Source organism: Gopherus flavomarginatus, chromosome 5, assembly GCF_025201925.1.
Source record: "Gopherus flavomarginatus isolate rGopFla2 chromosome 5, rGopFla2.mat.asm, whole genome shotgun sequence".
Taxonomy (NCBI): Eukaryota; Metazoa; Chordata; order Testudines; family Testudinidae; genus Gopherus; species Gopherus flavomarginatus.
Window position 1 is genome coordinate 43,413,618 of NC_066621.1, and position 27,217 is coordinate 43,440,834.

The 27,217-nt window shown below is 43.7% G+C and overlaps 1 protein-coding gene across 1 annotated transcript in view; it reads left to right on the forward strand.

Moving 5' to 3' along the window:
* CPT1A (carnitine palmitoyltransferase 1A) overlaps positions 1-27,217 on the forward strand; it is a 178,759-nt gene that overhangs the window by 137,668 nt on the left and 13,874 nt on the right. The window contains exons 10-16 of the mRNA XM_050952846.1: positions 3,217-3,412; positions 4,846-5,034; positions 6,095-6,200; positions 10,482-10,598; positions 11,481-11,645; positions 12,797-12,931; positions 22,470-22,622. Coding sequence (XP_050808803.1) covers positions 3,217-3,412; positions 4,846-5,034; positions 6,095-6,200; positions 10,482-10,598; positions 11,481-11,645; positions 12,797-12,931; positions 22,470-22,622 — 1,061 coding nt within the window. The remainder of the gene's footprint in view (positions 1-3,216; positions 3,413-4,845; positions 5,035-6,094; positions 6,201-10,481; positions 10,599-11,480; positions 11,646-12,796; positions 12,932-22,469; positions 22,623-27,217) is intronic.

Genomic DNA, 27,217 nt, shown 5'->3' on the forward strand with positions numbered 1-27,217 from the left:
GAAGGCTTGTCAATATAATAAAGGAAGTGTCTACTGGTTAAAATGGAGGGGGGAGTCTACTCCTGCAATTTGTTCTGTCTGCCACTTATTGTGTGACACTAGGCAGTTCCCTTTCCTGTGCTTAGTTTAGCTGTAGGAAAAAAAATTATTCACCTACCTTACAGAAATCGTGAGGTTTAAATAATTGTAAAAGGTTTGAGCGCTCTTCAAACACACGTCACTCTAATGGTGGAGCAATATAAATAGGACATACTAAATAGGTGTAGTTAAAATCTTTAGAAAGAGAGAAAAGGGAGTAGCTAGAAAGTAAGGCACTATTATTTAAATTGTGTATGTTGTATTCCAGGTCTGCATTCATAAGAGGTTTATACATACTGGTAGTTCTGGGCACTAGCAAAGGGATATGAAACCTTTTATCACTAGTACAAATCACTGGGCTATATGAAATGGGTTGATGGTATGTGACCATATTACAAAAAACACTCTTGCAGTTGGTACCCTTGTTAATCTGGGAAACTAGAGGTATGTTCTTATCCCCTAAAGTGTCTTCAGGTGAGAGTTGAACTGCTAAGGTTATTAATCTCATATTCCACCAGCAATTACAAATTGCTACAAAAGAGAGCATCCTAGGGAACATACAAGGGTACATACATTTTACACACTTTGGCATTTTTAAAAATGTTTCTTGCCATTTCTTAAAATTATATCCTGCAACCCATCTTCTGTTACTTAATCCTGCAGTGAAGTCCCAATGTTTAGTGTTATATAAACTTCTGTGATGGTGGATTGTGGTGTCACAAACACAAGGTGGTAATTCACTGCAGAATAAAACAATTACTTCTGTTCAGGAAAAAAGCCAAAGAAGATGGATTCAGAAGTAGATAGCTTTTTGTTTTTAAAACAAGTCTTAACAAAAACAGGCCAATTCTCCTTTGTGGAGAGATTTGTTAAGAGTATTTAAGCCATCAAGTATCCTCAGTCAGAGCAGTGAAGATTTGTAGAATCAGACTATCAGGGTTGGAAGGGACCTCAGGAGGTCATCTAGTCCAGCCCCCCCTGTTCAAAGCAGGACCAATCCCTAGACAGATTTTTACCCCAGTTCCCTAAATGGCCCCCTCAAGGATTGAACTCACATCTCTGGGTTTAGCAGGCCAATGTTCAAACCACTGAGCTACCCCTCCCCTATGTCAAGTAGATCCTTGGATGATCACAGCTGATGCTTTGATAAGAATCTTATTACACATGGGAATCAGATAAGAACTTGGTTGAATCTTCTCAGAACCAATGGAAATACATTTCACATCAGTAGTGGTTGTTAGTTCTCACTTGCAGCCAGGATGTCCTTGACTAAGGCATAGAAGGAGGGAAAGGAAAAAGAAGTCTTCCAAGGGGAAGGACCTTCAAAAGGTCCAGGGACCACAGAAACTGCTCTTTTTGTCTGCTTCTCAGGTACATGTTGCCCCAAAATAAGCAAGGAAGAAAGCAAGACTATGGCACTGATCCCCCCCCTTTATATCCCTCTCAGTGCCTGAAGATGGTCTGAGCACAGAGAGGCTTGGAGGAATAGGCTCTGACCTGTAGGCAAGTTCAGGGTTTGTACTATAATTACTTGGAATGCTCTGATAAGAAACAAGCCTTGATACTGAAAGTGTAAGAACGCTATGTGTAACTGGTTCAAATACTTTCTGTGCATTGAGCTTTGCAGAAATATGATATAAAATTGACATACTGTTGTTGTAACAAATTACAGATAAAGTAAATTCTGTACATTTGAAAACCACTACAGTTGCACCCTAATTTTTCTGCTGCTCCAGGCAGCAAACTTAAAGTATTTTATATGAAAATCTTCTGTCATTTTCATAAAATAATCACTTTCCTTTAATCGTTTCATGTCCTGTTTGCTCTTTTCAGTTTCTGCATGTTTTTCATTTTTCTATTAAAAATAAATTTCAGTTTTCTATGAATAATGTGTTGGTTTTGTTCTTATTTTGCGTGTTTACTGAAATCAGTTTTTCTGCATGTTGAAGAAGGGATTAATTTCTATTTTCAATAATGACTGGAATGGTATCTTAAATTATTTATATAACAGCCTTAAAATATAGGAATTTTACGTTTTAAAAATATGTATTTCACTTCCACATTGCCAGTGATGAAACCTTAATTATCTCAGTACAGTATCCATTAAACAGTTACATTATGTTTAGTTCTAAGAGAAAAAAATTAAAATATTATGACTACATTGAACTGTTTATATGAGACCTCAGATGTAGAAAAGACCAGTGAGATCATCTGGTCAGTCCACACCCACCACCGTAGGAAACCGCTGCAATTTTCTTCAAACATTACAGATGTACAGAAATAACATTATTTTTCTAGTAATAGAACAAATGTTTATGGAAAGTTATTTATGTAATATGCTAATCTTTTCATACTTTTTAGGCACCTAAATCTATATTTAGGCACCTAAATAAGTGGTCTCATCATGAGAGGTGTGGAGCACCTGAAATTCTTATTGAAATAGTGGAAGTTGAGGGCAATTGGAACCATTGGAAAAGCAGGGTCCTGATTCTCAGTCAAGGTGTGGTCCCTTTGTAAAAGCACAAAGGAGCCATAAAACTAGTGTACTGTGGCCAGATAAGAATCCCCAAATATAGAGTTGAATCCCTGAGTGTCAGTGTGTTCCTTACATTACTACCCTTTTCATAGCCCCCATCTGAGGGATGTGGCGGTAGCATTGCTGACTCCACCTGTTCCCAGCTGCCAAAACAGATGTGATTGTGGGCCACAGGCATAAGTTAGGGCAGTCCTGAAGAGCCTGGGTGATTTAAAGCCACTTTTACACCCGCCTGTCCTGCACTGACTTCCTGGCCATATCACAGAACTGGAACTCAGGTCACTTTCTTAGTTGCTTAACATTGGCACCCAAGTTAGAATGTGTTTGCATTATGTATATATGAAATTATTGTATAATTTAGGATTTTGTTTGGCTATTTTGTATAGCAGTATTTTCTTGCTAAATTTCAGATAATATAATGGGTTGCCAATGTTATAAATCAAATGAAAATGTGGGATTTAATATTTTGTAAACAAGTATGTTTAGACACAAAGGTATTTTATGGTAAGCATATGCCCTTTAGAGTTAAACATTCAGTATCTGTTTGCATCCTAACATCACATGACCTAAGGTTGCTTTCAAACCTTTGATTCTGATTTTAGACACTATCCAGCACGTGAAGGACAGCAGACACATTGTCGTGTATCATAAGGGCCGTTATTTCAAAGTCTGGCTATATCATGATGGTAGACTGTTGAAGCCTCGAGAAATTGAACAGCAGATGCAAAGAATTCTAGATGACAGTTCAGTACCTCAGGCTGGAGAAGAGAAGTTAGCAGCTCTTACTGCAGGAGATAGGTAGGAATTTTTTTAAACAGAAACTTTTCTGATATTTGAAGACAGTTGTTTAAATATGCCAGGCTCGGTGCCAGCTTCTGAACCTTACTGTCTGCGGTTAGTTGATTATTCCATAATCTGTGCTGTTGCATATCACTGTCATGTGAAACAACTGTTGAACCCTTTCTGGTTTGAGTTAGAAGTAACTTGGTATTGACCAGTCACCTTCATGCACACTTTCTGCCTATTTGGAGTTTGAGAAGCTTGCTTTAATTATGAAACAAAAGTGAATCAATAAGTGTTTAGTTGAACAATGTTTGATGGCTAATGAACATTTGTATAAATCTGTTTTCTGGGGTATTACCATACCTACTAAAATTAACAAATTTTAAAATCAAGACACTTTGTCAGATTCTGCTGTTACACTGGTGTAAATCCAGAATATCTCTCTCAACTTTAGCGGTGTTACTCCAACCTAATTTATGCATATCTAATTGAGAAAGTAGACTCTGATTGTCTTGACTGAATTTATCCCTGTTACAACTTCACTGAATTCAGTAGCCTTACATCAGAAATCAATTTGTCCCCTTGTTTCTGGAAGATTTGGAAAACAAATACATGAAAGCTCAATGGTTCCTTATTTTTACACTGTTCACTTCTTTTTTCAGGTTTTTGGTTTCAAATGCACATCTTAATGAAAAAATGTATGTTAAATGTACAATTCAGTAGCATAGTATATGAAAACCTTTCTTTTGGAGAGTACCGTCTTTATATTATAACACACATTTTGATTATCTATAGTATATAAATTTTACACACACGTACGTACATGTTTGACTTCAAAAATCTAGCCATCTGCATACAAGAGAATTGGGTTACAGTTCTTGGACTCGGATTTCAGATATTCAGACCTTTATAAGTTAAGATCTCAGACATAACCATTTCATTAGCATAGTTTTAAGCTGAATGTGTGGATCTATCCAGGTTCTTACATTGGTCTCCTTTGTCATAGTATTTGAGCACCTGTAGATTTGTTTTTTGACCTTTTATATCTAATTTCTAGTGTGTATGTGACTTTCCACAGAGGTACATCAAAAAGTTGTGCTTTGTTAGGCTGTAAAGGTGCAAAATTTGTAGTATGCATTTTGTGTACCAGACACATGTTTAATTCCTGAAAACCAAATTTCCTGCCTGTGTTCTACTACTTGAGTTGGCCTCTGATGGTACTGTAGTAATTCCTTTTTCATCCCAGGACTCTGATTCAAAAATATCTGTAGCAATATCCTCATCTGTTACTGCTAGTATAAATTCATTAGGCACAGGGTAAAAGCCAAAGGACATTTTAATTCTGTTAAAAAGTAAGATTACCCTATAGAATCATACTGTGCTCTTAAAGGTAGTAAAACACTGACCAATTTACATAATATGACCATAAATTGACATTCTTGCTGCAGAGTACCCTGGGCTAAGGCTCGTCAGGCCTATTTTGGACGTGGAAAGAACAAGCAGTCCTTGGACGCTGTGGAAAAAGCAGCTTTCTTTGTGACTTTGGATGAAACTGAGCAGGGCTACAGGAAGGAGGATCCAGTGACTTCAATGGATACATATGCAAAGTCTCTGCTGCATGGCAGTTGTTATGACAGGTATAGCAATGAGCAGATGGGAACAGTGCCACTTAGTCACAATGAGCAGGTGGCTATTAGCCAGGATGGGCAAGGATAATGTCCCTATCCTTTGTTTTCCAGAAGCTGGGAATGGGTGACGGGATGGATCACTTGATGATTACCTGTTCCGTTCATTCCATCAGGGGTACCTGACATTGGCCACTGTCGGAAGACAGGATACTGGGCTAGATGGACCTTTGATTTGACCCAGTATGGCCGTTCTTATGTTCTTAGGTGGGAGCAGTGCCACTTACTCACGTTACTTTGCTGAAGAGGATTCTGGTTCATGTGTAACGTAGTGTGGTGTTTACCTTTTGTGTGTATCCTTTAAATTGCACTGCCTACTCTTGTGGGTTTTGGTCATCTGGCAATCAACTCATTATTTATTATTTTACCATAGTGGTGGTTTTGTTCAATCTGCTACTTAAATCAGTCACTTTTTCCCCATGTTTCTTAAGCATCATATGTACCTGTGTCTTACATTTCATAATTCACAGCCAGTTATAGTGTCATAGTCGCACTGAAGTTCACGAATAACCATAAGAAGCAACATTTAAGTTTGTGGTGATGTTTGGCCTCAAAGAAAACTTTAAAATTCCAGATTTTCTTTTAGTTAAAAATAAATGCACTTGTCTATTTGAAAACTTAAAAATTTTCAATATCTGGAATACCAAACAGACGTAAAATGGTTGCATGCCTTTATTTATTATTATATAGTTTTTAGATACAAATCCTAATACACAGTTGTAAATTATAATCTAGCATTACCAAATTCACTTGATAGGCAAAATTCACAGAAAACATCAACTTGTTTAACTCTGTTAGCTTGGGTAGAGTTGCACCTTTTTGCTTTTAGGGCATTTGGCCCAGTGAATTTATAGGCTGGTTATTTCTGTAGTATGTTTTTAAATCTTTTCTCTTCTATTCGTCACCTGGAATTGTGTGCTGGTGTATCTAATTGAATGAGAGAGATTCAACTAGGTGTCACTTTGAATGAAAACATTTAAACATACAAAAAAATTTTTTTTTTAAATTTTAGATGGTTTGACAAAACATTCACTCTTGTAGTGTTCAAGAATGGCAAAATGGGCCTGAACACAGAGCATTCTTGGGCAGATGCTCCTATTGTTGGACACCTTTGGGAGGTGAGTGTTTCTATAGCTGACAAAGTAAGGTAATGGAAAGGATTATCTCATCTTGGTTGGTTCTGTTCTGTGAATCCTGAGGCAAAAGTTTGTTTAAAACTACGCTTACTAAGAAAATTGTGTGTTTGATATTGTGAGTTCGTAGTATTTCATGTGGGTACGCATGTGCTCCATATGCCTGAAACCAGAAAATTTTTCCAACCAGTGTCCGTTGATTTGCACCTGCACCTCTGCTCTCCTCATGCTTTGCACCAAGAGTATAAGGGGTAGGGTGGACCTACTGCCTCGCCACTTCCTTCTTACTGCCATATGGTCTGTGTCAGAACCTCCTAGGGTCTGGAGTGTCTCCTTTTTTCCAGACTTCAATCCTAAACTATTTCAAAGTTTTATCTTTAGTGGTAGTGTTTAGTTTTTATTGATTTAGTTAGATTCTCCCCCCTCCTCCCTGGGAACCCATCTGCCTCCTGGTACAGAAATTAGATTATGCCTAGAGCACCAGGTTTCAAAACTGTCTCTTTTGCCCTCACATTTTCTTGGTCAGAAATGACCACCAGCGCTGCCTTAGAGAAGCGCACATCTCCACGAGGTGCAATATCTGTTGCTCCATCCCTAGCAGAACCTGACAGGTGTTGCAATTCCGCCTTAAAAGGCAGTTCATGGAAAAGGTTATTTGGACCCAATCAGTTATGGGCTGAGAGAGAGACCTCTCTTTCTGCTGTACCATCATCCAGAGTCAGCAAGGAGCATGACAGAGGATGCAAAAGTCACGGTACCCTGGACCTTCCACATTGACCCAACCTTCCCCCCTCTCCCTCTGCCAATAGTTATTTTTGATGGGATGACTGGGTGTTGTGAATCACTCACTGTTGATGCCATTTTCATCCAATTTTTGCATATACTTGGTCATCCAGCACTCTTTTCCCACAGCTGGAGTGTAATAATAGACAAGAGGGTGATGAATGTCATCCATTCCAGCTATATCATAACATTTCTCTCCATACTCTCTCCAAAATCTCCTTCCGTATACCTCTTCAGGGACCATTCTCACGAGGAGATCCTCCTCCAGGGTGTAGAATCCTTCCTCCAATGGGGAGTGATAGAGTAGGTGCCTCTTCAACATCAAGGAAAGGGTTTCTATTTCTAGTAGTAGTAGCACAGATCAGACACAGTGGCTTTGCCATTGTTCCATATTTAGATTACTGGCTTTTTGCGGGAAGGACATGCATCAGCCTCATCACTGCTTCATCTGTTATCCCTAGGAGTCTACGTAAACATGGAAAAGTCTATCCTGATACAAAAGCAGATTATAGAATTTATAGGAACAAGTCTAAACTAAATCCGAGCAAGGGCTTATCTCACGCCATGAACAACTTGATAGATCAGATCATGCACAACCCTTGAACATTGGTTCAGATTTCCCGTTTTCTCTTGGAGTGTATAGCATCATGTTCTTCTGTATACCATTTGTCAGACTCCACCTACGTTGCCTGTGGGCTTGCCTCCAAATAGTGTATATATACCAAGCAATCATAACGTGAACATCAGAGTGGGGGCCTCACTAACTTGATAGAAAAATCCTGGACGAGTCTGTGTGGGTTCCTTTCCTATCCCTTACACCCAACAAGATGATGATTCTGGATGCCTCTCTGCTAGGCTGGGGAGCATATGTGGACAGTAACATGGTGCCGGACACTTGGATGCCCCAAAAAATCAGAATGCATATAAATCTCCCGGAACGCCAGGCAGTCTAAGAGGCTTGCAGAGCATTTCTACCATTCATCCAGTCTCACCATTTATTCATAGTGTCAGAAAATATAACAATCCTATTCTACATAAACAACCAGGGAGAAGTGAGGTCCATTCCCTGGGTACAGAAGCAGTTACCTTACGAAACTAATTTTATCAAAAACCATATCATGCTATCAGCAGTGTACTGTCCAGGAATCCAGAACTCACTGGTAGGCAGCCTCAGCAGATATTTCACCATCAATCGCAAGTGAGAGCTACACAATTCACTAGTGAACAGCATCTTCACTCGAGGGGAAACCCCACTTGGGACCTGTTTGCTTCTAAGGCAAATAGGAAGTGCAGTACATTACTCCAGGAGAGCTCAGGGAAAGCACTCCAGAGGCAATGTTCTCCTTCTGCTTTGGACAGATCACTTCAGCTATGCTCTTCCCTCCCATTCCACTACTAACTCAGGTTCTACATGCAACTGGACAGGGCATAAGTCATCCTCAACACCTTTGAGTGGCCTGGAGAATTCTGGTTTCCAAGTCTATTGCAAAAGTTGTCCCATCCACCTGTCAGCATTTGGTCCTCTCAGTCAAATATCCAAACCTGGATGCGCTTCATCTCACAGCTTGGTATCTGGATGACATCAAACCTATAACATACCCTCTGTGCAGAGTAAGAGGCGATCAGGGCACTGGCATGGACCAGCAGACACTGCTTGCAAGAATTTTCAGGTCTCAATGTGCTTCCCTACAGTGGACTACAGATAGGGGACCGCACACCTCGAAGAACTCAAATTACAAAGGTAGATAACAGGAAGTTATCTTTATTTGCACATGAAGTTGTGCACAAAGGTTTATTTGATTTATAATCTGTCTGTGACACGCATTTCACTTAACCTGTGTGCATATTTCTGAAGTTCTGACTTTTTGTGCTTTTTATGAAATTGTGTTTGTGACGAATTTGAGGAAACATAGTATCAAGGCTGAACATTCTTCTAAACCATTCATTGACAGGGCTGCAGATTGACGTGTTCAGGTTGTTCATTGTTGTGTATACTTTCAGTGAGTGGAGTGAAGAGTGCCCCCCCTTTTTTAAATGCCCATCTGTTTCTGTCTCCTGGCCCCATCTGGTTTATATCATTGTCAACACTGTTCATTGTCTCAAAACATTGTTTGATCTTTTCACCTTTTAGAGTTTAAGCATATATCCACCCTTATTCACTCTAACAGCTCTGAAAACCAGTACAAAAAGGGTAAATTGGTTGCTCTGGAGACCATTTCAACTTTATTTTACATTTGTCTGTTATATATTTGTCCAAAGTGATTTGTCTTTTTCATACATTTTTGGGATTAGCTAGTAGTTTTTAATATTTCAGCAGGGAATATCCTCATCTAAAAGCCTAGTAGTTTTTCTGTTGTCTCTAATTAGAAATTGCAAAGGGATTCTGGGACTGAGATTGCCACCAAGAGTCTAATTCTGATTAGCTTTTCTATTCAATCACTAGAGAGGAAAAATTCTTCTAATTCTTGTTTTAGGGAAGCACTGACTATTATTTATCTCCTTTCCTTAATATAGGCACTTTTAGGGTGGGGAAGCAACTTCTTGCTAGTATCTTAGAAGCCTAAGAATAAACTGAATTTGGTTTAATTTTCTAAAGGATTAACTACTGATAGCTGATTATACCTAAAGATACAGTAAATTAATGATTAGGTTCTAAGTACCAGTTGTGTACCAAGTGGTTGGCATGTTCTGTCTGTCCAGTGGAGAAATTCAATAAGAAGCAAAAGGTTGAAAGTATGCATGGAATAACAGGTTTGATACAAAGATGCCCTGTTCTGTACTCAGTGTGCTACCACTGTGTTGAGCAGATACAAATATCAACTTGGACTCTGTTGAGAAGGAGTATGTAGACATCAGTGGGATAGTCACTTTCTTTAGTCTAGTTTACTGTACAGCTGCTGCTGAGACCTACACAAATTTATGGAAAATTTGTTGCATTTGTGATGACGTACTGTGGAACTCCCATTTTTACAGTAAAACTGTTTCTGTTCATTTAAGAAATCAAATATTTCTACCATGAATACTAGCAGTCTATAAAAAGTGCTTACAATAAAGATGAAAAAAGCAAGAGGCAGCATTCATGTATTTATTATCTAGGTATTTTTACAAGCCTTTATTTTATAAACCAAGAGGCACCTTTTATCTAGGATCAGGCTAATATCCAAATAGCTCAGTCTCTGTTTTTGTTAATGCAAGGTTCTGGTTTAAAATAAACAAATCCATTGTGGTGGCACTTTAAGAGAACTCCTGCACCAGAGCTGCACGCCTGGTCTAAATACTAGAGAGAGAAATTGAATGTCCAGTGCATTCATGAACATATGTCAGCAGATACTGTTTTGCATTCTGAATCTAGTAATTAATATTTCTGTAGGTTGAAAATGGAATTGAGATAGCCTAACTCCAAAATGAAATGCATTTGAACGCTATAACATGCAATTCTTTATTGTATAATACATGTAGTTACATATGTCTTGTTCTTTACAGAATGTTATGTCTTCTGATTGCCTTCAACTGGGCTATACAGAGGATGGTCATTGCAAAGGAGACATCAATCAAAATATTCCTTTCCCCACTAGACTACAGTGGGAAATCCCAGAAGAAGTGAGTGCAGAACCACAGCTAAGTTCTTGAGTTCTTTTTACTTCTCTGTTAGTCAGTAGTTACCTTACAGAGAAGATAACTTGCCCCGCTATGCTTCAGTTCATTTGAGCCTTTTCAGAGGTTCAACTATATGTGTTTCACATGAGGAGCCTTGAAATAAGAGACAACCACAACATCTGGGTTTCTTAAACTGAGAGGACTTTTAATAAAGGCTTTCCTTCAAAACTGTTCAATTTTTTGCCCAGATTACTAGTAGGACCTTAACTAGGTTGCACTTGCTAATTTGTGCATATCAGCATTGAAAAATGGCCATCCATAATTTTTCAAAGATTTAATAGCAGCACTCTAATGTCACTAAGATTTCATTCAACTTATGCTCCAGAGCACTTGTTTGCTTTGTAATATAAGCAATTGTCCATTTATAGCTTACCTAAAATACATGTTGTTACACAGTAACCTTGCATTTTTAATTACTCACTAATACATAAAACTGAATGTAAGTCAGTTGAATAGGAGTGTCTGCAGACAATGGAGCATTTTCCCTTCTTTCCTTTCGTGTATTTTACGTGGGTCCTGAGGAACCAGAAGCCTTTATAAATGTAATCATATAATACTATTTAAGCTCTAGTGACTTAGAAAACATCTCAGAATATGAAAATCAAAACAATTTTTCTGGATTCCTGGAAGCATATTTTTAGCATATATGGGAGTTTAAATATATTTCTGGTCAGATTTTTTTTAGCTATTTATTTAAGGCCGAGAGCAGAATATATTATTTAGCTATAAATAAAATATATGAATGAGCTTTTTATCATTTTTCTTAAAGAAACAGTGCCATTTTGTGTTATGTATGTATTTAAAAAAATGTTTTGCTATTGTTAGTGCCAAGAAGTGATTGAGAGGTCCCTGTGCACTGCGAAATCTCTAGCAGATGATGTGGACTTTTATTCTTTTGCCTTTGATGCTTTTGGAAAAGGGTTAATCAAGAAAGCCAAAATAAGCCCTGATGCCTTTGTGCAACTTTCCCTTCAGCTTGCTCACTATCGGGTAAGAACCAACAGCATCTGGTTACTTACAGAATGTCATAAAAATGAATATAATTAAGCCGTACCATGGCTAAAAATATACAGATATCTAACATGCTTAGGCTTCAATCCAACGTCTACTAAAGTCAGTGGAGACGTTCTCTTTGACTTCATTGGGAGTTAGATTAGGCTCTAAATGGTCTGCCAGCTGGAAATTCATGATATTCCGAAGGTCATTTCTAAGACACACACACAGATTGTTTGCTTAGTTAGTGATCTATTTACAGAAGTCCTGCAGTTAAAGGAAATGGATTTGATCATCTAGTAGGTATTTTTTCATATGTAACATCTGTTATCCTAAACCATACAAATGTACTTAAACGTTAATCAATAATGTTTGGTTACTCCAGTAGCGTTCATAGATATTTGGATTTTGGTTAATCCTCTGTCTGTAGTATGCATTTCTGTGTCAGAAAGATTCCCCATTCCTGTTGTTGACTTTGCTTGGTAGCTTTTCTCAGTTTAAGGTATTTGCACTCCATTTTTCTGATGCTGTTGTGGATGGAATCTCTTTTTAATGTGATCATAAAAATTTAGGTTTTCTCACTACTGCAGCCAATTTTCTCATCCTGAATTCTGAAAGTATCCATGAATGCCCCTGAGCAATAGTTCATGTCATTATTACTTGCAGCCTTCATTAGAAGGAATAACTGGCTTGCACACCTGTCCTGATTTGTATTTTAACCAGAAAGTTGCTGATACATATTAATTGTGTAACTTCCTTGGTAAATTTTAAAATCAGTGCATGAGCTATAATGTGCCCAAGTACAGTAATATGTAGGAACCTTTCCATTGACTGTTCAAATGGGCTTTGGATCAGGCCCTGTCAAGCTATAGAGGATTGTGAAGGAAAAAAATGTGGGATAATTTTTGTTAGGCTTTTTTGGTTGCTTTTATTGGAAATTTTGGGAAGTAGTTGTTGAGCCAATTTTGTTTTCATAGGCTTTAGGTACAGGCTGTGTTTCAAGTTTTAGGATGAATGGATAAATACTTTGGTTAGTTTAAATTATGGTGTGTTTTTTTATTAGTTTCTTTATGCTTGCCTTGATCCGCTGCTTTATAACACCAGGTCTAGCCTGAGTAGATTTTTCAATCTTTGTTTTTGTCTCCAAGGACATGGGAAAATTTTGTTTAACATATGAAGCCTCTATGACCCGCCTGTTCAGAGAAGGCAGGACAGAAACAGTGCGCTCATGTACTACCGAATCTTGCAATTATGTTCGAGCCATGGAAGATTCAACCCAAAATGTAAGTTCATTGCAGCAATTCATGATAAATTCTCATCAGTTTTGTGTACATATATAGGTATCTGGTAATACAACACAGACTTCCTGTGACAGTACACTAGATTGCTTTACTACATTGTCTACCAACCCGGAAATAACATTAACTATGCAAATAAACTCCATAATAGGCATGGCTTTGGAGCAGAGCCCAGAGCTGGAGCATGGACCAGGTTTTTGCCTGGAGCTGGAACAGAGCTATTCAAAAATTTGATTGCTCCAAATCCCTGATAATAAGTTTTAAATGCTTTGAAACTACTATTTCTTCTTCGAGTGACTGCTCATATCCATTCCAGTTAGGTGTGCGCGCTGTGCGTGCACGTTCGTCGGAAAACTTTTTACCCTAGCAACTCCAGTGGCCCGGCAGGTCGCCCCCTAGAGTGGCGCCGCCATGGCGCTCGATATATACCCCTGCCGGCCCACCCACTCCTCGGTTCCTTCTTACCGCCGTGTCGGTTGTTGGAACTGTGGAGCGCGGCATAGCTGTCCTCCACGTCCCTAGCTCTCCTTCGTTTCACTGCTCTCATAGTTGTAGACAGTAGTAAATAGTTGTAAAGTGTAGTTAGTTATTGTTAATTGTAGTATAGTTGTATATTCTTATTAGCGGGTTTGGGCTGTAGCCCTTCCCGGCGCCCGGCACCGGGCCCATGCCTGGTTCGCCGGGGTTCAAGCAATGCTTGGCCTGTAAAAAGCCAATGCCGACCTGCGATCCCCACGACGCCTGTCTGAAGTGCCTGGGGGAATCGCACATTTCAGACAAGTGATGCATCTGTAAGGCTTTTAAGCCTAGGACAAAAAAGGAGAGGGACCAGAGGTTAAGGACTCTCCTAATGGAAGCGGCACTTAATACTGTGGCCTCGACACAGAGCACCGGCTCCGCGCCGGTACCGGAAAGACACCCCGGCACCGACCTTCCCTGGCACCGGGACCCGAAACAAGACCCTCGAAGTCTGCCACTCCATCCTTGCAGGCTCGAGCGGAGCGCCCGGCACCTACCTCGGCCGTGGCACCACCAGCAGGGATTCCGTCGACTCCGGGCCCTGGAGGTCCGTCGAGTCCGGTCCCTCCTAGCTCCCCTATAAGATCTGGGGTTGAGCTATTGGTCCCTTCGACGCCAGAGATTTTCGCTTCGACGCGGGACCTAATTGCTCTCACGGGAGCCTACCCAGCCTCAACCCCTGGTACCTCCGGTGCGGGTCATATCCAGAGGCAAGCCTGCGACAATGTGAGCGCCGTCTCCGGACTCGCCCAGCCGGCACCGATCACCTTTGAGGTCCCGACACCGTGGACGTTCTCGCTCCAGGCGCCGCTCGCAGTCCCGGCACCGCTCCCCTCGGTGGTACCGGTCGCACTCGTGGCGCCGGTCATCCTCCAGACCTTCTCGCTACTCCTGGCACCGGTCTGGATCAAGTCGCCGCTCCCGGCACCGAGACTCCAGGAGCCGTTCCCGTCGGCGATCAGCACCCCGGTCGACCTCCCGGCACCGCGCTGGTGGCAGGTCCCGGTCCCGGTCGACCTCCCGGCACCGCGCCGGTGGCAGGTCCCGGTCCCGGTCGACCTCCCGGCACCGCGCCGGAGGCAGGTCCCGGTCCCGATCCCGGCACCGGTACAATTCCCGGTACCGGTCCCCGGCACCGAGAAGATCATCGGCGTCGAGACCAAGGGAGCCCTACCAGCCACGTTCGGCCCCACCATGGCCCTCCCGGCAGCCGTCTGTCTCATCGCAGACAGACAGCATGTACGCCCTAGACGCAGACAGACCCGCGGCCCTCTTTCATGACCCTCCCCTGCAGGATCAGGAACCGCAGCAGTGGGGTTTCTGGACACCCTGGGCGTACCATCAAGCCCAGGGCCCTCAACAAATTCCACCTCAGCCTGTGACGTCTGAGCGCAGGGTGCCGGAGGCCTCGTTGTCTCGTCCTCCCCCCTCTCCGGCGGGGGAAGACTGGTCCAACCAGCAGGACGCTGAGCTCCCTCCGGAATCAGAGGCGCTGGTACTGATGGAGCCCCCCGTGGACCCACTCCTACCGGGGGTCTCCTCGTCGTCCTCCCTCGATGAGGCAGTGGTGGGAACGTCATCTTCCAGTCCTCCCCCACTCGACCTCAGGGCGCACCAGGACCTCCTCAGGCATGTAGCGCAAAACTTAAACTTGCAGGCTGAGGTGGTTTCCGAAATTGAAGATCCTGTGGTGAGCATTCTCTCAGTGGATGCTCCCACCAGAGTCGCCCTTCCCTTTATCAGGACTATCCAAGCCAATGCTAATACCATCTGGCAATCACCGGCCTCCATCCCTCCTGCTGCACGCGAGGTGGAGCGCAAGTATATGGCACCCTCCAGAGGATATGAGTACCTGCATGCACACCCGACCCCGTGCTCCCTCGTCGTGCAGTCTGTGAACGAGAGGGAGCATCACGGGCAGCAGGCCCCAGCACCGAAGTCCAAGGAGGCGAGGCGTATGGACCTGCTAGGCCGGAAGGTCTACTCAGCGGGCGGCCTCCAGCTTAGGGTCTCTAACCAGCAGGCCCTCCTTAGCCACTATGCCTATAACTCCTGGGTGGCAGCGGATAAGTTCAAGGAGTTGTTGCCTCAGGATGCGCGTCAAGAATTCGCGGCAATTCTTGATGAAGGCAAGAAGGTCGCAAGAACTTCATTGCGGGCATCCTTGGATGCGGCAGACTCGGCCGCTAGAACTCTGGCTTCAGGGGTTACAGTGCGCCGCATCTCCTGGCTACAGGTTTCTGGCCTTCCTCCGGAGCTCCAACACACCATCCAGGACCTCCCGTTTGAAGGTTAGGGCCTGTTTTCAGAGAAGACGGACCCCAGGCTGAAAAGCCTGAAAGACAATAGGGTCATCATGCGCTCTCTAGGGATGCACACGCCCGGGACGCAGCGCAGACCCTTCCGGCCGCAACAGCAACAGCAGCGCCGGCCGTATCCCCAGTACCGCCAGCGGCAGGACTTTAGTGGCAGGCGCAGACAATCGGGCAATCAGGGGGGGCAGAATCAGGGCTCCTCCAAAGCCCCACTTGGCCCAAAACCTTCGTTTTGAAGGTGCACCTGAGGACGCTGTACCAGTTTCCCCGACGGATCCGTCCCCCCCGTTTTTCCAACCGCCTTTCGTTCTTCCTCCTGGCGTGGACCCAAATAACTTCCGACCGTTGGGTCTTACGCACTGTGCAAACGGGATACCGTCTGCAATTTATTTCACATCCTCCCTCCCGCCCCCCACCCTCGTCCCTCTTCAAGGACCCCTCTCACGAGCAATTCCTCCTTCAGGAGGTGCAGACGCTCCTCGACAAAGGAGCCATAGAGGCGGTTCCGGAGAACGAGAAGGGCAAGGGTTTTTATTCCCGCTACTTTCTGATCCCTAAGGCCAAGGGAGGCGTCAGACCTCCCTCGACCTGCGAGAACTCAACAAACATATGGTGAAGTTGAAATTCCACATGGTATCCCTGGGGACCATTATCCCATCTCTGGAGACTGGTATGCCGCCCTCGATATGCAGGACGCTTATTTTCATATAGCCATTTTTCTGCAACACAGACGCTTCCTTCGGTTCGTGGTCGACCGCCATCATTATCGATTTGTGGTCCTCCCGTTTGGCCTCTCCACGGCCCCGAGGGTATTCACAAAATGCATGGCGGTCGTCGTCGCATATCTTCGGCGCAGTCGCATACACGTATTCCCCTACCTCGACGACTGGCTGATTCGAGGCACGTCAGAGTCGCAGGTCCGCAACCACGTCCACAAGATCAGCAGGCTCTTTGGAGCTTTGGGCCTCATTAGCAACGTGGACAAGTCCACTCTGCTCCCCACGCAGAGGATAGAGTTCATCGGAGCCATTCTGGACTCCACCTTGGCCAGGGCCGTTCTGCCGCTGCCCAGGTTCCAGTTGCTGTCGACCATCATTTGGCACTTACAGACGGCCCCCTTGACCTCTATAAGGACGTGCCTAACCCTCTTAGGCCACATGGCGGCCTGCACCTTTGTTATGGGTTATGCGCGGCTTCGCATGAGGCCTCTCCAGTCTTGGCTCATCACACAGTACCGTCCAGCCAGACATCTGCTGGACGCGGTTATCACCATCCCCCAGGAAGTATTGGATTCCCTCCGGTGGTGACTAGACCAGTCCGTAGTGTGTGCGGGGCTCCCGATTCATCCGCCCCAACCCTCGGTATCCCTAACAACGGATGCCTCAGACCTGGGCTGGGGGGCCCACCTCGGAACCCTGAGGACGCAGGGCCAGTGGTCCCTGCAGGAAGTGGCCCTCCACATCAACATACGGGAGTTGAGAGCGGTCCGTCTTGCTTGCCAAGCGTTCTCCCATCAGTTTCAAGGTCGCTGTGTCTCGGTATTCACCGACAACACGACGACCATGTACTATATCAACAAGCAGGGCGGCACGAGATCCTCTCCCCTATGTCAGGAGGCGATGCGGCTCTGGGACTTTTGTATAGCCCACTCCATTCACCTCATGGCTTCCTTTCTCCATGGAGTACGGAACATGCTGGCAGACCGTCTGAGCAGATCCTTCCTTTCGCACGAATGGTCCCTTCGCCTGGACGTCGCCCTCTCACTCTTCCAGAGGTGGAGTTGGCCCCGGATGGACCTCTTCGCGTCCAGAGGGAACAGGAAATGCCAGATGTTCTGCTCTTTTCAAGGCCGGGAACCAGGGTCGGTAGCGGATGCCTTCCTTATCCTGTGGACGACTCACCTGCTCTATGCATTCCCTCCGTTTCCGCTGGTCCACAAGGTCCTTCTGAAGGTGCGCAGGGACAGGGCCCGCTTGATTATGATAGCTCCAGCGTGGCCCAGGCAGCATTGGTATCCAATGTTGCTGGACCTGTCTCTGGCCGAACCAGTCCCCCTACCCCTTTACCTGGACCTGATCACCCAGGACCACGGCAGGCCCCGTCACCTGGACCTCCAGTCTCTACACCTCACGGCGTGGCTCCTGAGTGGTTGACCAGGTCAGAACTACGGTGCTCTACCCCTGTATGTCAGGTACTACTGGGCAGCAGGAAACCTTCCACTAGAGCGACATTCTCGGCCAAGTGGAAGCGTTTCTCCTGTTGGTGCTCGGGGAGGGGTTCCCGCCCTACGGAGGTTTCAATCGCCAGTATTCTTGATTACATCTGGTCCCTCAAGCAGCAGGGCCTGGCGATATCGTCCCTTCGGGTTCACCTGGCGGCTATCTCTACCTTTCATCCGGGAGGAGATGGCCATTTGGTTTTCTCTCACCCTACGGTGACTAGATTCCTGAAAGGGTTGGAACGCCTCTACCCCCAGGTTCGACCCCCTGCCCCTACCTGGGATCTTAACCTGGTTCTCACTCGGCTCATGGGCCCTCCATTTGAGCCGTTAGCGACTTGCTCCCTGCTCTATCTCTCCTGGAAGACTGCTTTCCTGGTGGCCATCACCTCAGCCAGACGGGTGTCAGAACTCCGGTAGATCCCCCGTATACGGTCTTCCATAAAGACAAGGTGCAGCTGAGGCCGCACCCGGCCTTTCTCCCCAAGGTGGTCTCAGCCTTTCACGTCAACCAGGAGATCTTTCTCCTCGTCTTTTTCCCAAAGCCCCATTCGTCCCGCAGGGAGCAACAGCTCCACTCGCTTGATGTCCGTCGGGCACTCGCATTTTATGTGGAGAGGACCAAACCGTTCTGCAAATCCCCCCAGCTCTTCGTGGCAGTAGCGGACCGAATCAAAGGGCTTCCCATTTCCTCACAGAGGATATCCTCGTGGGTAACGTCCTGTATCAGGACCTGTTATGACTTGGCTCACACCCCTACGGGCCATGTGACTGCGCACTCCACCAGGGCACAAGCATCATCGATGGCTTTCCTCGCCCGCGTGCTCATCCAGGAGATCTGTAGGGCGGCGACCTGGTCCTCTGTCCACATCTTCGCCTCCCATTACGCCCTGGTCCAGCAGTCCAGAGATGACGCGGCCTTCGGCTTGGCAGTGCTCCATGCCGCGACTTCTCACTCCGACCCCATCGCCTAGGTAAGTCTTGGGATTCACCTAACTGGAATGGATATGAGCAATCACTCGAAGAAGAAAAGACGGTTACTCACCTTTGTAACTGTTGTTCTTCGAGATGTGTTGCTCATATCCATTCCACACCTGCCCTCCTTCCCCACTGTCGGAGTAGCCGGCAAGAAGGAACTGAGGAGCGGGTGGGCTGGCAGGGGTATATATCAAGCACCATGGTGGCGCCGCTCTAGGGGGCGACCTGCTGGCCCACTGGAGTTGCTAGGGTAAAAAGTTTTCATACCAATGTGCACGCACGGCGCGCACACCTAACTGGAATGGATATGAGCAACACATCTCGAAGAACAACAGTTACAAAGGTGAGTAACCGTCTTATCTTTCTTTCCCTAATGAGGAATAAATATCTAAGTTTGTGTCTACACTGCAAAGTTTTGTATGCACAGCTATGTGGGTCAGAGGGTTGAAAAAACAATACCCTCTATCTGAAATAGCTACGCCAGTAAACCCCCCCATGTAGACACAGCTATGCTGAAAGAATACTTTTGTCAGCATAGCTACAGTTGGGGGATGTGGTGTCATGCCAACATTAAAACTCCTTGTGTTGGCATATACTGCATATACAATAGGGGACTCTGCCTGCATAGCTGCACCAGCAAAGCATTTGTAGTATAGACAAGGCTTAAATGCAGACTAGCGATGATCTGTACTTCTCTATCATTGCAGCAAGATTTCTGAATTGTTACATAAAGAGAACCGCAGTAACTAAAAAACAAAAAGTGACCTTTTTCTTTGCAACTCAAGATTTTCACAAATATAAATCAATTATCATTTTTAAGCAAAAATGTGTTCTCAGGAGAAACTGAGCAAATTAATGCTATTGCAAGATAATTTTCTGTTATGCGAAGTACTGTGCTAGCTATGTTTTGTGTTTTACTTTAAGGAATAAATATTTGGTAGTGGTTGCAATAGTATGAATGCTGACAAGGGAACACAAACATTTCTGGATGACATTCTCTGATAATACCAATAAAACACTCTAGCTGACATAGACATGGAAGAAAATACTGAACTGTAGTGTGGCTCTTCTCCTGGTTTTTGTCATGAATTATGCAGCTGCTGTTCATCTCCACTCTGATCGTATATTAAAAAAAAAACTTGCAGAACTTTCTTTTCTTTAAATGTTTGAACGTGTTAACATTTTATGGCTCAGTTTTATGCTGGTTCTTATTTACCCAGAATTTCTTGATTAGAATCAGAAGCAACATTAATCCTTTTTACTTGAACGTAGCTTGTCATATAGTTATTAGTCATCATTTTTAAAGGAGCATAGAGCAGGAAAATAAAGCCATCAAGATGCTGTAGAAGTGTAAACTATTCAGTCTAAAAGATTCCTTCCTTACCACTCAAAATTTTTGCTAGTCTGTTGCAAATAATTGCCAAGTCACAAATGTAGCATTACGACCTCACTGTGAGACTGAGCAAGAGAACTCTGGGCCTTGTTATGGGTAAAAGGTTGTGGGGGGGAAGGTTGTGTGATTTTTTTACATAGATGTTTAATAAGTAAATGTCATGGGAAAACCTAAACAGTTAAAAGGTAAATGGAATACAGTGTAAGTAAAATTTTCTTGACTGTGAATATCTCTTTAAGTGAAGCAGATAGTTCTGCTACTGCACAGTTGGTAGGGTAAAGTCCTGTTTTACACCAGTGCAGGTCAATGTCTTGTGAACATACTCTATTAAGATAACAGAAAACGTGTTCATTTTACGCAAGAATTGCCCACATACCGCTCAGTCCAACAGTGTGAAAGGTCGAAGTGAGGACACATATACAGGCTGAATGACGTCAGTTGAAATTGTCACTTTTGAGTTTACAACTGCAAGTAGTCATATTGTTGAAGACACCTTTGTGACACCACCATTGAGTGAGTCCAGTTAACGTCATGTTAAATACCATCTTTGCAACTTCCTCATATTATGTAGTTTTAAACAAAAATTCACAGTTGAAATGGTTACTTTACCCTATGATCTCTTACTTAGTGCTGTCAGACTGATAGTGTAAAGTACTACAATATGTCACATTTCATAAGATAACTGGTGCTTTCCATGAGCTTGGAAATTACTTACCTGATTTTCAGATGTGCTGAGCACTCACAGCTCCCATAAACTTCAGTTGGAGTGCTAGCAATACTGAAAATCAGGCCCAGAATTCAAACTTAATTTTTAGAATAGTTTTTATTTATGCAGTATGAAAAGTGCTTTTCACCCTGTGAACTTACTGAATGCCATGCCAGGAAGTCACTGGAAACTGTGGGTGCGCAGCATCTATGAAGATCTTTCTTTAGGTACCTAGATTTGAAAGTCTGGGCCAAGGCTCATTTCTGAAAGTTCTGTGATAATGTCCTATTATTTGGCCAAACATTTTAAACGTCAAGGTTATGTTTGTTTTTTTTTACAGTAGGTCAGATGATTCAACCATCTCAATCACTTACGACTTCTCCAAGTCGTGAATGGGCTTTTCTGGAGGCAGTACTTCAGCCTCTGACAGGATGCTGTTTCTACTAGAATACTTTTTTCCTTTCTTTATTTCTATGTTTGATTTTTTTCCTCTCCATTTTTCCTGATCTCTGCTACTTCTCCTTTTCTTTCTGTTTTTCTTCCTGCATCCCCCTGTGCACCTTTCCAGCCACTCTTGTTCCTCTATCCCTCTCTTTGCCACTCTTCCCCTTCTTTTGTTGAATGCTATCATTATCTCAAATAACTAACAGGAGAAGTATTACCAGCTTCTTATGCCAAACCAAGTAGGCTGTCTTATACCCTATGTGGATAGTACACCATGCTGTGATGGGAGAGGGCTAGGGAAGAAGTGACAAATTATCATACTGAGATAGCACACTGGGTGTATGGAATAATCTGACAGAATGTGCTTGACTATCTAGAAAATATTTTGTTTTATTTAGTAACTAAAATCTTCTATTGCCATTAACTGCACTATCTATCAGCCTCTTAAAATAGCTGTTAAGCTCCCAGTTCTTTCATCAGTTCTGTCAGATCTGCTTTTTATAGCTGCCTAAGCAGAGTAATACAAAAACAGAGTAAGATTAGATTTTTTTTGATCTATAATCTCCCAGGAAGCTTGATGTGATTAGATGCACAGTGAAGAGGCAAACTTCATAGGGCTAGTATTGTAATTATATCTCATGCTGTACCTGATTCAGTGAGTTATATCACAATTTTCTACCATAAACTATTGACACACATGCTGACTCCAGAAATTGAAATATGTTAAAAGTAGAAAAGTTGGATTAAAAAAAAATCAATCCCACATCACTTCAAAGTTTCTTTCTGATGGTGGTGGTAGTTCCTCAAAGCTGGTTTTTGATGCATACTTTGTCTTGTACTTGGCTTTTAGTACTGCAAGTTGAGACCAGTCACTGTAATTTTGATTTCCCAATTTCAATACTTTCTGTCTTTTTTTTTCCCTTGGTGTTTTCTTTTTTATTATTCTTTAGAATGAAAAGAGGTGTAAACTATTCAGGATTGCTGCCGATAAACACCAGCACTTGTATCGCCTTGCCATGACTGGTGCAGGCATTGACCGCCATCTGTTCTGCCTTTATGTGGTGTCCAAATACCTTGGTGTTGAGTCTCCTTTCCTTAAGGAAGTAAGTAACTTTTCTTCATTGCTATCCAGTAATGCAGCTTCATCAAGTAAACAAAAGATTAGTTATCAATAATTAGCTTTTTCTGATATGAGTTTACTATAATTTTATGTTAAAATGTGTAGTTCTAAGGAAAACGTGAGATTGAGTTGGTTACCCTGGCATTTTGAAATATGTTAATGAATGCTAATTTAGCCCTGGTCTACACAACAAAATTACTGCTGTGTAACAGCTGCAGCGGCACAGGAGCCAGCAAACAGAGCTGTAAACAGAGGAGTTTCAGAGGGAGTTCTGCTGGAGGAGCAGGTTTTTGTAGTTTGTAGTTTGTGGATTGTATTGTGTACTCTGTGTGTGTGAAGGCTGCTAGGGGCAGTGTGCTGGGAGAGCAGCGGAGCCCTGCTTAGGGGGCGAGGCTTACCTGATTAGGGGTCCTATATAAGTAGCCAGCCAGTCAGGCAGCGGCACAGACAGCTGCAGCGGCACAGGAGCCAGCAAACAGAGCTGTAAACAGGGGAGTTTCTGAGGGAGTTTGCAGGGGAGACTAGGACAGAGGAACCGGCAGGCTAGTTAAGGGATTGGGGGGTGGTCTGGTGCCTGCTGGGGGTTTGTGTTGTGTTGTGCGCTGTTCCATGGACTACCAGGCCTTAGGTGGGAAGGCTATGACTGATACAGAGGTAGCACTGAAAGACACAGTGAGGATGACTGGATGTGGAAGCTGCGGCATGTACAGGATCCTGGAGGGGGTACCTGAAAAGAGTTTTGTCTGCATGAAGTGCCGCCTGATAGAGCTGATGGAAGAAAAGATCCGAGGACTGGAGATGCAGGTGCAAACTCTGGTTGAGTTTAGAAGGGGGTTTGAGCAGATGATGGAGCACAGACACGAGGGGGCTGAAGGGATAAGCTCAGACGTGCAGATGGAAGCAGGACCAAAGAATTCAGAAGAGAGACTGCAGGGTGAGGAAAGTGGATGGTGGAAGCATGTGACTAAGAGAACCAGGCAGAGGAAAAGACGGGCCAGTGAAGGAGAAATAGAACTCAGGAACAGGTTTGCAGAGTTGGAAAATGAAGAAGGGACACAGCAGGTGGTCACTGAAGGAGAGAGGGCAAGGAAAAAGAGAAGAGCTGATAGTCCTGCAAGAGGAGGGGAGGAGTCAATGGAGGCAACACCAAATATAACCCCCAGGAGGATTGCAAGGGTGAATAGGAATCAAGAGGACTTGCAGACAGTGAGTGCGGGGGATAGACCGGAGAATCACACAGTCACCAGGAAAAGGCAGGTCTACATGATTGGAGACTCCTTACTGAGAAGAATAAACAGGCCTGTAACTAGAGCTGATCGGGAGAACAGAAGGGTGTGCTGTCTGCCGGGTGCTAAGATACAGGATGTGGACGGACCTGAGGCAGAAAAGGATCCGAGCGGGAAAGAATCCGTTGATTGTCCTTCATGTGGGAACGAATGATACGGCTAGATACGCTCTGGAATGTATCAAGGGAGACTATGCCAGACTGGGGAAGACGCTTAAGGAAATCGAGGCTCAGGTGATCTTCAGTGGGATTCTGCCGGTTCCTAGAGAAGGGCGACAAAGGTGTGACAAGATTATGGCGATCAACAGATGGCTCAGGCAGTGGTGCTATAAGGAGGGCTTTGGGCTATACGGCCATTGGGAAGCATTTACGGACAGAAGACTGTTCTGTCGGGATGGACTTCACCTGAGCAAGGAGGGAAATAGACTTCTAGGATGGAGGCGCACCGAACTGATTAAGAGAGCTTTAAACTAGGAAGTTGGGGGAGATGGTTGGGAGATGTCCAGGAGATCTCCACGCCGAAATGTAACCTTGAGAGGGAAGTAAACAAAGTAAAAGGGGATACAGCTGTGGACAGAAGAATTGGCATAAGGAGGAAGGGTAGTGTAGATAGCAGACTAACAGGTGATGCTGGTGGTAGAATGTCTGAGCCTAACAGGGTAAAGAATGTCAGTGAAGCCAAACGGCAAAAATTAAGATGTCTGTATACTAATGCGAGGAGCCTAGGGAACAAAATGGAGGAACTAGAGCTACTGGTGCAGGAAGTGAAACCAGATATTATAGGGATAACAGAAACATGGTGGAATAGTAGTCATGACTGGAGTACAGGTATTGAAGGCTATGTGCTGTTTAGGAAAGACAGAAATAAAGGCAAAGGTGGTGGAGTAGCATTGTACATCAATGAGGAGGTTAACTGTAAAGGAAATAAGAAGTGATGGAATGGACAAGACAGAGTCTATCTGGGCAAAAATCACACTGGGAAAGAAAGCTACTAGAGCATCCCCTAAGATAGTTCTTGGGGTGTGCTACAGACCGCCAGGATCTGATTTGGATATGGATAGAGACCTCTTTAATGTTTTTAAGGAAGTAAATACTAATGGGAAATGTGTGATCATGGGAGACTTTAACTTCCCAGATATAGACTGGAGGACAAGTGCTAGCAAGAATAATAGGGCTCAGATTTTTCTGGATGTGATAGCAGATGGATTTCTTCACCAAGTAGTTGAAGAACCGACAAGAGGGGTTGCCATTTTAGATTTGGTTTTAGTGAGTAGTGAGGACCTCATAGAAGAAATGGTTGTAGGAGACAACCTTGGTGTGAGTGATCATGAGCTAATTCAGTTCAAACTAGATGGAAGGATAAACAAAAATAGATCTGGGACTAGGGTTTTTGACTTCTCGAGGGCTAACTTTAAAGAATTAAGGAAATTAGTTAGGGAAGTGGATTGGACTGAAGAACTTGCGGATCTAAATGTGGAGGAGGCCTGGAATTACTTTGTCGCAGTTGCAGAAACTATCGGAAGCCTGCATCCCAAGAAAGAGGAAAAAAATCTATAGGCAGGAGTTGTAGACCAAGCTGAGCAAGCATCTCAGAGAGGCGATTAAGAAAAAGCAGAAAGCCTACAAGGAGTGGAAGAAGGGTGGGATTAGCAAGGAAAGCTACCTTAGTGAGGTCAGAACATGTAGGGATAAAGTGAGAAAGGCTAAAAGCCAAGTAGAGTTGAACCTCGCAAAGGGAATTAAAACCAACAGTAAAAGGTTCAATAGCCATATAAATAAGAGGAAAACAAAGAAAGAAGAAGTGGGACCGCTAAACACTGAGGATGGAAAGGAGGTTAAGGATAACCTAGGCATGGCCCAATATAAGTAAATAAGTACTTTGCCTCAGTCTTTAATAAGGCTAATGAGGAGCTTAGGGATAATGGAAGGATGACAAACGGGAATGAGGATATGGAGGTGAATATTACCACATCTAAGGTAGAAGCCAAACTTGAACAGCTTAATGGGACAAAATCGGAGGGCCCAGACAATCTCCATCCCAGAATATTAAAGGAACTGGCGCGTGAAATTGCAAGCCTGTTAGTGAGAATTTTTAATAATTCGGTAAACTCGGGGGTTGTACCGCACGACTGGAGAATTGCTAACGTAGTTCCTATCTTTAAGAAAGGGGAAAAAAGGTGATCCGAGTAATAATAGGCCTGTTAGTTTGACATCTGTAGTATGTAAGGTCTTGGAAAAAATTTTTGAAGGAGAAAGTAGTTAAGGACATTGAGGTCAATGGTAATTGGGACAAATTACAATATGGTTTTACTAAAGGTAGATCGTGCCAAACCAACCTGATCTCCTTCTTTGAGAAGGTGACAGATTATTTAGACAAAGGAAATGCAGTAGACCTAATTTACCTCGATTTTAGTAAGGCATTTGACACGGTTCCACATGGGGAATTATTAGTTAAATTGGAAAAGATGGGGATCAATATGAAAATTGAAAGGTGGATAAGGAACTGGTTAAAGGGGAGACTACAACAGGTAGTGCTGAAGGGTGAACTGTCAGGCTGGAAGGAGGTTACTAGTGGAGTTCCTCAAGGATCGGTTTTGGGACCAATCTTATTTAACCTTTTTATTACTGACCTTGGCACAAAAAGTGGGAATGTGCTAATAAAATTTGTGGATGACACGAAGCTGGGAGGTATTGCTAACACAGAGAAGGACCAGGATATCATACAGGAAGATCTGGATGACCTTGTAAACTGGAGTAATAGTAATAGGATGAAATTTAATAGTGAAAAGCGCAAGGTCATGCACTTAGGGATTAATAATAAGAATTTTAGATATACACTGGGGACGCATCAGTTGGAAGCAACAGAGGAGAAGGACCTTGGAGTATTGGTTGATCGCAGGATGACTATGAGCCGCCAATGCGATATGGCCGTCAAAAAAGCTAATGCGGTTTTAGGATGCATTAGGCGAGGTATTTCCAGCAAAGATAAGGAGGTGTTAGTACTGTTATATAAGGCGCTGGTGAGACCTCACCTGGAATACTGTGTGCAGTTCTGGTCTCCCATGTTTAAGAAGGATGAATTCAAACTGGAACAGGTTCAGAGACGGGCTACTAGGATGATCCGAGGAATGGAAAACCTGTCATATGAAAGGAGACTCAAAGAGCTTGGCTTGTTTAGTCTAGCCAAAAGAAGGCTGAGGGGGGATATGCTTGCTCTTTATAAATATATCAGAGGGATTAATATTATGGAGGGAGAGGAATTATTTAAGCTTAGTACCAATGTAGACACAAGA